Source organism: Periophthalmus magnuspinnatus, chromosome 9 (assembly GCF_009829125.3).
Source record: "Periophthalmus magnuspinnatus isolate fPerMag1 chromosome 9, fPerMag1.2.pri, whole genome shotgun sequence".
Taxonomy (NCBI): domain Eukaryota; kingdom Metazoa; phylum Chordata; class Actinopteri; order Gobiiformes; family Gobiidae; genus Periophthalmus; species Periophthalmus magnuspinnatus.
Genome location: NC_047134.1, coordinates 6,063,992 through 6,077,524, shown reverse-complemented (window position 1 = coordinate 6,077,524; position 13,533 = coordinate 6,063,992). Strand labels below are relative to the sequence as shown.

The 13,533-nt window shown below is 43.0% G+C and overlaps 1 protein-coding gene across 1 annotated transcript in view; it reads left to right on the top strand.

Moving 5' to 3' along the window:
- The window catches only part of LOC117375983 (zinc finger SWIM domain-containing protein 6-like), a 157,378-nt gene extending 149,193 nt beyond the window's left edge, over positions 1 to 8,185 (top strand). Inside the window, 4 exon segments of the mRNA XM_033972384.2 lie at positions 1,035 to 1,093; positions 1,095 to 1,199; positions 3,514 to 3,595; positions 3,663 to 8,185. Coding sequence (XP_033828275.1) covers positions 1,035 to 1,093; positions 1,095 to 1,199; positions 3,514 to 3,595; positions 3,663 to 4,528 — 1,112 coding nt within the window. The 3' untranslated portion in view covers positions 4,529 to 8,185.
- Positions 8,186 to 13,533: the final 5,348 nt, after the last annotated feature.

The following is a 13,533-nucleotide window of genomic DNA, read 5'->3' as shown; positions in this document are numbered from 1 at the left end:
GAGGGTCCAATTCTAAGACCCTGGGGCCCGGGACTACAGACCCCTTTGTCCCACCCGTCAACTCCCCTGAAGATCAAAGGGTGAAATTGGTCAGTAACAGACAGATTAACCAACATTCATAGAAAACAAGCAAATAAAGAACTGCCCCAGAGTGCGCCCTGTTTTAGACCCTCCTCCTGCAGAAACAACTCACAAATAAACTGTCCCAGAGCACCCCCTGTCCTTAGACCTTCGTCCTGCAGGAACAACTCACAAATAAACTGTCCCAGAGCGCCCCCTGTCCTTAGACCCTGCTCCTGCAGGAACAACTCACAAATAAATTGTCCCAGTGTGCCCCCTGTCCTTATACCCTCCTCCTGTAGGAGCAACTCACAAAAACCCAGTGGGAAAAATAAAACCTTGAGTAGAACTGCAGTGAAGGAGAGATACACCTCCATTTTTGCATGTGGCTTTAAAATATTATGATCCAATTCAATTTTCAAGTTATACATGAAAATAAATGTCCAGATTGTCCAGTGAGAGTAATGTGTCATTGGCCAAAATGGAACTGTACCAGCGTTTGGTCTGTTGGCTCCTGTTCATGTCGAGCCCTGAATGTACATAAACAAATGAGATTTTAGTACAAGCCAGATGGTCGCCTGCCTACACGCTGTATGCTAGTACTGTGCAAGAAAATATACAAATGGGACTAGGAATGTCAATAGATACTCATTTGAGCAGGTATCGATAGTAAAAAGTCACATTCACAGGACAAAAATGAACCTTGAGCTCTATCAGAACAATTATAAGACCATATAGACTAGTATACTCCTATGGACCATTGAAGGATTACACAGATAAGGTCACATGGGAATATAAAAGTACTACCATTTAATGTGGAAAATTACAGTATATTGTCTAAAGAAACAGTGTTTTTATTATCATCATGGTATCGGGATCGGTATTGAGTATCAAGTCTCTTTTTTAGTATTGAAACTGAAATACTAAATGGGAGTTGTCGTAGCTTTGACAGATTGGTGCTGTGTTCTTCTCAGGTGACAGTCGCAGGCTTGAAACAGTCCTGGAGTCCATCCAGAAGAACATCCATTCCTCGGTCTCACATTTTCAAACTGGCCCAAGACGCGTTCAAGATTGCCACTCTGATGGACAGCCTGCCTGACATCACACTCCTCAAGGTGTCTCTGGAGCTGGGGCTGCAGGTGTGTAAGCTTACATAGGAACTAATGCACTGGAAGTAATGCAAAAATATAAACAGGCCTATGTCACCAAGAGTATATGTGGTATATTATAGCAAACAGCAGCAGTCTCAACTCAACAAAGCCAGTCTCCAAACTGACGAGGAACTGAATGGAATCTTCACATATACATATACATATGCAAAAACAACTGTACAAGTTTTCCCACTTAAAAAGATGAGAGAGGCCTGTAATTTTCATCATAGGTACACTTCAACTATTAGAGACAGAATGAGGAAAAATAATCCAGAAAATCACATTGTCTGTTTTTTTAAAGAATTTATTTGCAAATTATGGAAAATAAGTATTTGGTCAATAAAAAAGTTCATCTCAATACTTATATACCCTTTGTTGGCAATGACAAAGGTCAAACATTTTCTCTAAGTCTCCACAGGGTTTTCACACACCATTGCTGGTAGTTTGCCCCATTCCTCCATGTAGATCTCCTCTAGAGCAGTGACGCTTCACTCCCTCCACATTTCAACTCCCTCCAAAGATTTTCTATGGAGTTGAGATCTGGAGACTGGCTAGGCCACTCCAGGACCTTGAAATTCTTCTTACAAAGCCACTCCTTCTTTGCTCGGGTGGTGTGTTTGGGATCATTGTCATGCTGCAAGACCCAGCCACATTTCATCTTCGAGTGAGGTTTTCACTCAAAATCTCACATTGGCCCCATTCATTCTTTCCTTTACACGGATCAGTCGTCCTGGTCACTTTGCAGAAAAACAGCCCCAAAGCACGATGTTTCCACCCTCTTGCTTCACAGTAGGTATGGTGTTCTTTGGATCCAACTCACCATTCTTTCTCCTCCAAGCATGACAAGTTGAGTTTTTACCAAAAAGTTCTATTTTGGTTTCATCTGACCATATGACATTCTCCCAATCCTCTTCTGGATGATCTAGAAGAGGATTGGGAGAATCCTCTTCTGGATCATCCAGATCCTCTAGCAAACTTCAGACGGGCTTAGACATGTACTGGTTTAAGCAGGGTGACACGTCTGGCACTGCAGGATTTGAGTCCCTGATGGCGTGGTGTGTTACTGATCGTAGCCTTTGTTACGTTGGTCCCAGCTCTCTGCAGGTCATTCACTAGGTCCCCCCGGTTGTTTCTGGGATTTTTGCTCACCGTTCTTGTGATCATTTTGACCCACACGGTGAGATCTTGTGCAGAGCCCCAGATCGAGGGAGATGATCAGTGGTCTTGTATGTCTTCCATTGTCTAATAATTGCTCCCACAGTTGATTTCTTCACACGAAGCTGCTTACTTATTGCAGATTCAGTCTTCCCAGCCTGGTGCAGGTCTTCAATTCATTTTGTTTCTGGTGTCTTTTGACAGCTCTAAAACACATATTAAAACACATATTATATGAAACTCTTTTGCTCCCCCTTGAACTGCCTCCTTATTGTGCTGGGGAGTTTGCGTAACCAAATGGCCCTATGGTAAACTGGGCCATGTTCTCCTCCTCTATTGTTGATGCGGCTGCTCATAGCTGTAGTCGTAACGTCTGTGGTGCCTGTTGTGACAGCAAGCCCCGAACCCAGTGGTGGATGCCAGAAGTAAGGGATGCTGTCAGGTTCAAAAAGGAATCCTATCGAGCCTCGTTGTGGGATTCCTGAGGTAGCAGACTGGTACCAGTGGGCCAAGCGTGCCGCGGCTTGTGTGGCCACCGAGGCAAAGACTTAGGAAGGAATACTTTGAGGATCCCCTCAATCTCTTTCGAGGAGGAAGGACTCACCCGTCACCTGATCTGATGTCTCTGTCTTGCCCTCTCCGGGTGGAGGGCGAGTCCCTGACTCAAGTGGAGGAGTTCCAAGTAGCTCAGGGTCTTGTTCTCGAGTGAGGGATGGATGGAGCGTGAGATTGACATTTGGATTGGTGCAGCGTCTGCATTGATGCATTGATGTCGCTGTGTCAGACTGTTGTGGTGAAGAGTCCTTGATTGTTTTGTTCCTGGTTTGGATCTCTGGTCCTATTCTCCCCTACGGTCATGAGCTTTGGGTAATGACCTAAAGGACAAGATAGCGGATATAAGCGTATATAACCCTAACCCTAACCCCTAACCCTAACCCTAACCCTGACCCAGGACATGCTGGAGGGATTATGCCTCTTGGCTGGCCTGGCACTCCTCGGGATCCCTCCCAGAGGAGTTAGATCAAGTTTGCATGGAGAGAGAAGTCTGTGAGTCTCTGCTCAAACTGCTGCTTCCGAGACCCGGCCCCGCATATGTGGGAGAAAATGAATGGAATTTCTTCTGACTGTTCCAATACTCCCCCTACAGGTGATGAGAATAACTCTGTCCACATTGAACTGGAGGAGGAGAGAGATGGTGCGCTGGTTAGTGACATGTGCCACAGAAGTCGGTGAGTGTCTGAAGCATTTGTTTAGTCTAGTTTATATGTCTCAATGCTAACAGTGTTGTGTGTGCAGGTGTGTATGCTCTGGACAGCATCATGCAGAGCTGGTTCACTCTCTTCACTCCAACAGAGGCCACCAGTATCGTGGCCACTACTGTTATGTCCAACAGTACCATCGTGCGGCTGCACCTAGACTGCCACCAGCAGGAGAATCTCGCCTCCTCCGCCCGAACCCTCGCCCTGCAGTGTGCCATGAAGGACCCACAGAACTGCGCCCTCTCCGCCCTCACGCTCTGTGAAAAGGACCACATTGCCTTCGAGACAGCCTATCAGATTGTACTGGACGCTGCGGCCACCGGGATGAGCTACACACAACTGTTCACCATTGCTCGCTACATGGAGCACCGTGGGTACCCCATGAGAGCCTACAAGCTAGCTACGTTAGCTATGGCGCACCTCAACCTCAGTTACAACCAGGACACCCACCCAGCCATCAACGACGTGCTGTGGGCATGTGCACTCAGTCACTCGCTTGGCAAAAATGAGCTGGCCGCTGTCATCCCCCTGGTGGTCAAGAGCGTGAAGTGCGCCACCGTGCTGTCGGACATTTTGCGGCGGTGCACGCTGACCACTCCGGGGATGGTGTCGGCTCTGCACAGCCGCAGGAACTCTGGGAAGCTCATGTCCCTGGACAAAGCTCCACTCAGGCAGCTGCTTGACGCAACTATCGGAGCCTACATCAACACGACACACTCGCGCCTCACGCACATCAGCCCCAGACACTACAGCGAGTTCATCGAGTTCTTAGGGAAAGCCCGCGAGACCTTTATGATGGCTCATGACGGACACATCCAGTTCACACAGTTCATAGACAACCTTAAACAGATCTACAAGGGCAAAAAGAAACTGATGATGCTGGTGAGAGAGAGGTTTGGCTGAGGGCGAGCGAGGGGCGCATGCCCCTCTCTCTGTAGGACTTTTATATTCACCTGCCTTTTGAACTAAGAGAACAGAGGGATCAGTGAACAGAGGGATGAACAGAGGGATGTGACTTGTAGAATGACGCAAAAAGAAAAGAAGACAAAAAAACCAGAGCCACCTGCGGTATTATCGTTCTTGCTGTTGTTATTGTTCTAAACATTATTATTACTATTATTATTATTAATAATAATATTACTACTACGTGTACAGAAGTGTTTTTATTTTCAGAAGAGAGGAAATTTGTCACGTTGTGAATGTGTGTGTGAGGAACACAAAGTGAAATGGCTTTTTTTAAACTTTAGGTTCTTTTGTTTGTTTTTTTATTTGATCTTTTTCCCTTTTGTGTGTTTTGAGTTAAATGTGTCCAGTGGCTGAAGCCCCGTCTACAGAAGCGCTCACGAAAGAAAAAGAAACAAGTACAAAACTGTCTCGGCTTCCTCAAAGAGAAACTAAGGCTTTAAACCACACAGCACCTCCCTCTGCCTGGCCTGGGTCAGTCCGGGTCAGTCCGGGTCAGTCCGGGTCGGCGTGGGTCAGACCGGGTCGGTCCGGGTCAGACCGGAACAGCCCAGGTCAGACCAGGTCAGACTGGTTCAGCACTGACAGAAAGCATAGGACTCCACAGTTGCATCGGCAGCACTTATACGTTTCTCTGGTCCCAGACATTAACTTTATCACAACAATGCTCTTAGCAAACTCATGTTGTTGTTGGATTGATCCCACTCTACTTTGAGACAGAAGCATACAGTACACAGTGTACAGTACTCAGTATAGAGTAGTATTACACACCTGGTGTCATGCAGTTATATAATGGCCAAATTAAACACACACATGTGATTCAGAAGAGGACAAAGGACTACCTCATACTATGGTATTAAATCCTCCATTTTGTTTCATGATTTGGCTGTGAGAGTGACAATGTTGACAGTGTTACATGGGACATACTAACGACATCACTGCCATAAACCAGAGGACAGAGGTGTGAAAACACCAGAGAAAACACATTATACAAAACTATATGGAGAATCTATGTCTTAGTCTATAAAAGTCTAATCTGTGCACAGATCTGGGGATTTGCAACAGGCCAGTTCCTGCCATCACAGTTAGCATGAATGCTAACATGCTGCTAGCTTTGAAGGTCTCGCGGCGCTTGAAGATTCTGATTCTGTTTGTGCCAGAATAGCATTCATCATCGGCCTGTCTGTGTGTGCCCCCTGACTTTTCTCTCACACACTGCAGTTTAATATTTTTTTATCTGTGATCAGGGCCCGGGCTACAACGCTGCGGTACTCCACTTCACCACTGGCCTCATCACGAGCTGCACATTTGTCCTGTTTCTCTGAAGTCGTTCCCTTTTTGCATGTGAAGCATTAGAGACTAGGCTTTCTACTGTTATAGTTCATTGTGTGGAACCAGAATGTTCTCAGGGATTTCTCTACACAGGAATTAAAAATGGCAGAACAAATGAATTACAAACTTGGAGAAAAAGACTAAAACGCAAGACAACATGAGCGAGCATTTAATGTAGTGTGTAAATATGCCATAGTATATGTCTGACAATGGAGGATCTGAAAGTATATGTTAACTAATTTATACAGAGTATTCTATGTATGTGAAATACTTGAAGCCACTGTACTTGGTCTGTCGCGCATTTGTTTTCTTCTTTTGTCTCATTTTATTTCTCATTTAAAGGTGAACCGTGGAACTTTTCTGGTTGTGAATCCTCCTGCGTAGAGAGGGTACTGCTTTGCCTGGAATGATCCACAGTATGGCATTAAGGTTATCCATCTCCTAGTTACAGGTCACATCTGTGGAGTGGCAAATCCACTCACAATAGAAAGCATAGACTGTATATATAAATGGACATTGCTAACCTGCTAGCTGCCGCATTCCAAATAGGAAGTGATCATGGGCGCACTTCCAGCTCCATTGACTCTGGCTTCAATTCACTTGCTATTATGGCATCTCTCTCCGTAACTGCTGCTGTCAGGCTCGTCATTTTGGTCTTAAAATGTTCATATTAACCCACTCTGCATGATCCTGCGTTTTTAATTTCACTATTAAGTCCGTAAATCAAGATATGAAAATGAATAATAGACAAATCAGGTGCCTTCTTTCCTTGAGGTCGCTTCCGTTAATGTTAGCAACAGATTTAATTGACAGCGTTGCTAAGCACCCGCTCCCTGCTAAACCAGTAGTGCAGGTGGTAAGGAGCATTGCCTTCAACAGCCTCGCTCTGGTTTGGCTCTTTGGTTGGCATGATAATCGCAGTCAGAATTCCAAATATGGAACTGGGCTCCAAATTGGCCCCTATAACTGTTAGCCTCGATGAGCTTCATTTGACTGAACGCTGAACGGAACACCAAATGCTATGGGTGATGTCACACTCAGTCCAGTTGTTTATACAGTCTATGGTAGAAATGCATTTTGTTCCAAGGTATTTTTGAGCAATATATATACACCAGTTAATAAATAAAAGCAAGGTATATACGCTTAATGCAATACTGTGGAACATTCAGTGCAGTGACATCTCCATGGAGACAAGCAGGTGGCAGAAAAGTTACACAGTGCAACTTTAAAACAACATATCAAAAGGACAAGTTGATGGCTCTCTATGGCCAATATTTCAATCGAGAGATACTGGATTTACTTTCAAATTTATGAAAAAAATGTGACTCACTACTGAAGTTGGACAAATATAGGCCTTTAACGTCCTCATGGGTATTTAAATATGCATGTCTGATTATTAAGGATTTAATCTGCCAAATCGTGAGTGTAAGTGAAGTCTAATGCTAAAATACTGTAACTTTTAACCGCAGGAACAACAAACCAACAAACCCGATCCCGCAAATCTCATGACCCTGTCCAGATCTCATGACATTGTCCAGATCTCATGACGCTGTCCAGTGTTTCGTAACACTGTCCAGATCTCATGACCATGTAGATCTCAAGACCCTGTCCAGATCTCATGACCCTGTAGATCTCAAGACCCTGTCCAGATCTCATGACCTTGTCCAGTGTCCCGTGACCCTTTCCAGATCTCGTGACCCTGTCCAGATCTTAAGATGCTGTCCAGTGTCTCGAGACCCTGTCCATTGTCTCGTGACCCTGGCCAGATGACCCTGTCCAGTGTCTCGTCCCGTTCTTGCCTTTACAGCCGCTCTTGTTTTTGTTCTCGTCTTGGTTGTTCTGTTTCTGAGATGGTAGCAGCCTTTTCTCTTGCCTTGTCTTAACGCTTTAATGTAACCAAACAGGAGATCTAACCTAACAACCAAACGCGTGGAGGAGATGAGAGCGACCCCTGGTGGTCTCAGCTTTAGTGTCCTTAATTAGTAAAGTGAATGGCTGTGTCTTTAACGAAACAACTCTGTGTGTTTGGTGAAATGTCCAGTGTCTCCTCAGATTTCCTCTTTCTAGCTGTTCCTTTCTGTTCGTGTAGGAATCTTCTTTTATTTATTACAAGGACCCATGTAAACATGCTTATGAAATTCAGATTTGATACACGATTTATTTATGTAACTAAATCACTGTTTTATAATCTTGTTAATGAGTCAATAATTGATTTTTTTTGTTTTGTTTTTGTTTAAATAAAACTTAGTTTTTTTGAAATGTAAATGTGCCAAAGACTGTGTTGTCTTGCATTTTCATTGGTGGTTTTTGGATTTTAGAATGTGATGTCATACTCCCAGATGGGGGTGCAAGAGTCAATTTCTCCCAATTGATTACATTGTGCTTTGCCATGAAATATCCAAAAGGTAGATTCACAAATGTTGAACCTGATCATTTCTATTAATGACTATATCCAAGAACTCACTATGTTACAACTCAAATCTGCATTTTAACAATATAAATTTGAGCTGCTCCATCTGTGTTAAATATTCTTGGCCGAAAGAATGTTGTGACGTCATCTGAAAAACAGCCAAAACAATGCTTTGGGGTTTCTGGTTCAGTTGGGGTGCTCAAATTGTTTTACCATAGACTGTATGTATATATAAACTGATGTAGCTAACCTGCTAACTGCCGCATTTTAAACAGGAAGTGAGCATGGGCACGCTTCTGACTCCATTGACTCTGGCTCCAATCACTTCTCTTTCTGTAATTGCTGCTGTCAGACTCGTCAGTTTGGTCTTAAATGTTTGTATTAACCAGCTTTTCATGATGCTGGGGTTTTTATTTCACTATTGTGTCGGTAAATCCAGATATGAACTATGAATTAATAACAGACAAATCAGGCACCTTCTTTCCCCTGTTATCGTTCCCACTCGCAGTAGGAACAGGTTTTAATGACAACATTGCTAAGCGGTCACTCCCCAATAAACCGGTGTGGGTGAGAAGGGGCATTACCTTCAACAGCCTCGTTCCTGAGTGGCTCTTTAGTTGCCATGATACTCGCGGTCAGAATTCCAAACTTGGAACTTGATTCCAAATTGGCCCCTATAACTGTTAGCCTTGATGAGCTTTATTTGAATGGAGATGAATGCTATGGGTGACATCTTGTTCTGAAGACTATCTCCTCATTCACTCCTATTCTGAAAAGCTGTCAGATCCATTGTAAGTGGTGAGTCTGGACCTCTGCTTATGGTCTGTCACTCAGTCACTCCTCAGATCTACATCAGACACTTAGTCGGAGCAGAGGGAGGGGTCATTCTCTTTGGGAGCTAATCTCCCCGCTGTCGTCTCTGCTCTCACAGGCCAGTGATGTAAAACTCCTCTGGCCTTTGGAGCTATTGATGGACCGTCGTGCTCCGGCCACTGTATAGAACTTGCTTATTTAAAACAGAGGTGTGGGCTGTGAAAAACCCAGATACTTGCCACTACAAAACTAGAATCGAAACTAGGCACTCATTTGAAGTAAAAATGTTTAAATAGCCTAATGACCAGAGGTAGAAGAAGTACCCAAGATAGATTTATTTCATTGTATTTACTTTTCAGGCCTGCTCTCAAATGCAGTGAATTTTCACTTAAGTACAGTACTTTACTACTCTTACTTTGTTACATTATACCACTATTCTGTGGATATGTCAATTTGAATATTTAATTGGATGATCAAAAAATATCTCAAACCAATTTGTTAACTGTTGTAGAATAACTGTAGAAGCTCGAGAGTTGAAGAGAAGAACCCTGAGGCTGGAGCAAGACCCAGCATAAAGACAGGAACGCTCAGGGCCCTGTGAGACTGTCCACTCTAGTCCAGTGCAGTCCAGTCTGGCTTTGCCTCTGCTGTAGGGACTATTACACCGCTGATGATGTAGGCCACGACAACAAGGACTAAGCTGGTAGTGAGTGACCTCGGAATAGCACAAATATAATAACGTTATTTAACAGCACCTTTTATGACACTCAGGGACACTTTACAAAGGTTTAGAATGGCCAAAATACAAGAGGCAGGCACAGCCTGTATAAAGAAGTAAACTAAGTGAGTGTGACATCACTCATAGCATTCAGCTCCAGTCAAATGAAGCTCATTGAGGCTAGCAGTTATAGGGGCCAATTTGAAGCCAAGTTTCAATATTTGGAATTCTGACCATAGTAACCAAAGAACCAATCAAGAGAGAAGCTGTTGAAGGTAACGCCCCCTCCCACCCACACTGCTGGTTTAGCAGAGGACGAGTGCTTAGCAAAGCTGTCAATCAAACCTGCTGTCTGTTATCAATATTCATATCTTGGTTTACAGACACATTAGTGAAATAAAAAACCCAGGATAATGTAGAGTGGGTTAATGTGGACATTTTAAGACCAAAATGACAACCCTGACAGCAGCAGTTACACAGAGAGGGGCTACAGTTTTTCAATAGAAAGTATTTAGAACGCGCCAGATACTAGGTTAGCTATGTCTATTTACATAAATAGTCTATGGAGGTAACACATAAACTCAACTATGCACGGACACTGATATTAAATTAGAAATATACACATTGATATATAAACTATAATATTTAATAGAACAATCAAAAATATCTGAAATTCAGAAGCCAATCAATAATAAAACTAGAACTCATCTTATAAATAGCACTGTACCTCTTGTGAGTAGTTTTAGAATGGTCTTACTACAAAAGAATTTGGCATTTTGTGTTTAATTTTTTTTATTTGCTCTAAAAATTGGTATTGAGTTGAGTTGAGAAGCCATTACCTTATTAATAAAATCAAGTTTGAAATGGTGACCACAGTAATATTGACTACATGGTTTATGATAAGAACATGCCCAAAAAGCCCTGCTCTGCAATAGAACAAGTCCACTTTTAATCCTAAACATTTTATTTTTCTTGATTCATCTGTTTATTTTTCAATATGAGTTCACCAGAGTCAACACAACCAGTCACAGTGATTAACCAGATGTTTATGCCAGATACCTTCCCTGTTATCAAAGTAATCAACAAAATATCAAGTTGTTTATTTTTGTCTACATTACTTCCATGTGTGATGCTAGCAGCACGGTACTAATGCACCGGCTGCTCTTTGTCAGGTTAGGTCCATGTTTGCGTTAGCTGTGTGCTGTGTGTTTGTATTGTAGTGTATGGGGCCTGTAGGGAGCAGTGTAGAACAGGTGGTGGCAGCAGACTTGGGGAAGCTCCTGACAGAAGCAAAGGTCCCCAGACTCAGGGCCCCTCATTAAACACTGACACAAACACTGCTCCTGTCTGTGTGAGTGAACGCTGAAGTAAACGTCACAGATACTGCTAGCTTACACACACACAGTACTGCTAGCTCTCTCTCTCTCTCACACACACACACCCACCCACACACACACACACCGAGTACTGCTAGCTTACACACATACACACACACAGTACTGATAGCTTACACACACACACCCACACACCCCCCCCCTGCTAGTATACACACACACACACACAGTACTGCGAGTTTACACACATTCACACCCACAGTACTGATAGCTTACACGCAGGTGCTATGTGTGATGTGAACCTTAAGAAGTGATTGTTACTTATTGTACAGTTACACAGCACCAAAATAAATGAATAAAAGGTGCAATGTAAAACATTTCTGAAAGGTCTACCACCTGCTTTTGAGATATTATTGCTTTGCCTGGTAAATTCCACAGTATGGCAGTAAATGTACCCATCATGTATTTTTTTCCATTACAGGTGTTTTTGCTCAAAATACTATCTGAGCTTTCCTGTCAACAGATCTGGCCTGTAATTTGACTTGGTGGCGTCACCTACTTGTCTCAATTGTTGATATGTTTAATACAATACTATGGAATGTTCCAAGCAAAGACTGTATAAAACCAGATGGTATAAAACTGTAATAATCTCTAAAGTCTGATTACACAATGAATCAAAACTGTTGCATTTAATTAAATCAACAAAATATAAGTCTAAGTTATTTTTATCAAGATGTTCCTTTTTTTTACATTGCATAGCAGCGTTGCTGTGCATTTATATCTGGTGCACTGTTCCCTCTAAGCTGTGCGTGTGCGCAATTGCGCACTGCTGACACGGTCTCCGCGCACAGAAAATCTGTGCTGCGCACAAAAAAATCGAACCGGAGTTGAAAATAAAATAAACACACAACAATTCATTCTGCGCTATTTTTCAATGTGAGTCATTGAGTGTGACCGGGGGCGAGCCAATTATGTGATTCACATACGTATTGTGCAGCTTATCAACGTCATTGACAGGCGTCCTCATGTGCCGCTACCAGAGTTTTAGCCGATGTGGATGATGGCTGTGTCCCAATTCGCCCACCTGGCCTTAGAATCACCATTGGAAGGGCGATTCGAAGGGCAGTTACGTAATTTCCGGTGCGACAAGGGCTGTCCCATTTCAACCCACCCTACTGAATGCGGTCGAAAACCTGCCCTTCCCTTTGCACCGTTTCCATGGAGATCGGACGTAACCGAAGCGTGCATCCGTGCACACTTGACGCACTTCTATATCCCATCATGCGCAAAAAAGAGAAGAAAATGGAGTCTACTGCGCAATACACGTTCAAATGTTCGTACTGGTTTACCTCATCTACAACAGTGTGACATGAAACTTTTAAATCTGAATAAAGATAAGTACAGGCTGTGTTTGATGATTAAAAAGGAGGAGAGTTACATGGAATAAAGGAATGTGCAGTTATTGCTAGACAATAAGAGACATTATTATCATGAGAAATTATTATTGCAATAAGAATAATGTAAGAATGCTCGTTTCTATTGTAAGCGTCAAAGACCAAGAGACTGAAACGTAAAGTCAGAAGGGTTTAATGAGTTCTACACAGGTAATGTGAACAATGAAGCAACGGACTCTCAGGAAAGGACAGAAGAGAGTCCTGAGACGTGCACAAAATCTTCATGTCTTCCGGTACATTCCATAGGTCTGCACCCCCTCGTGGGCACGTGTTATTTACCTTCGTGTTAGTAAATCAAGATACTAGCTTGATGTAGCACGGCATAGAAGGGAAACAGCGCCCTCTACTGTTATTAAAGTGGTGTAGCCACTGGCCAAAATACCGAACCATTAAATTGCAATATCCCAATATATGTACAACTAATCAGTGTTCTCTGGTTTATAGACTATGAATGTAAAAATTATATTGTTACCTCTGTCTCTGTCATTACGTTTTCACAAGGTATATTTTGTTAAAGTTATGAAGTAGCTACAATTGAGTAAAAAAATCACCTCAAACGTTATATTTGCCTATTGATATTCAATCTAAACAGAAAGAAACGGGTGTGACGACGACATCTTGACTTTTCTTCTATTAAATAATAAATCATTAAAAATAACGTACGTAATGTACGTATCGTACGCTCAAAGACAGCGGTGAAAGTGCGGTCCGTGGTGTGGGCCTGTCCCACTTCAGCAAGATGGCGGCTACACTGTGGAGGGCAGATTCTCGACCGGAACCTTCAAACTACACTTTGAAGAGTACTTCGAAGGGACCCTTCAAAAGATGCATTTGGCGAATTGGGACACGGCCGATGTGGAGTGAAGACTCGCTAATGATTCTAA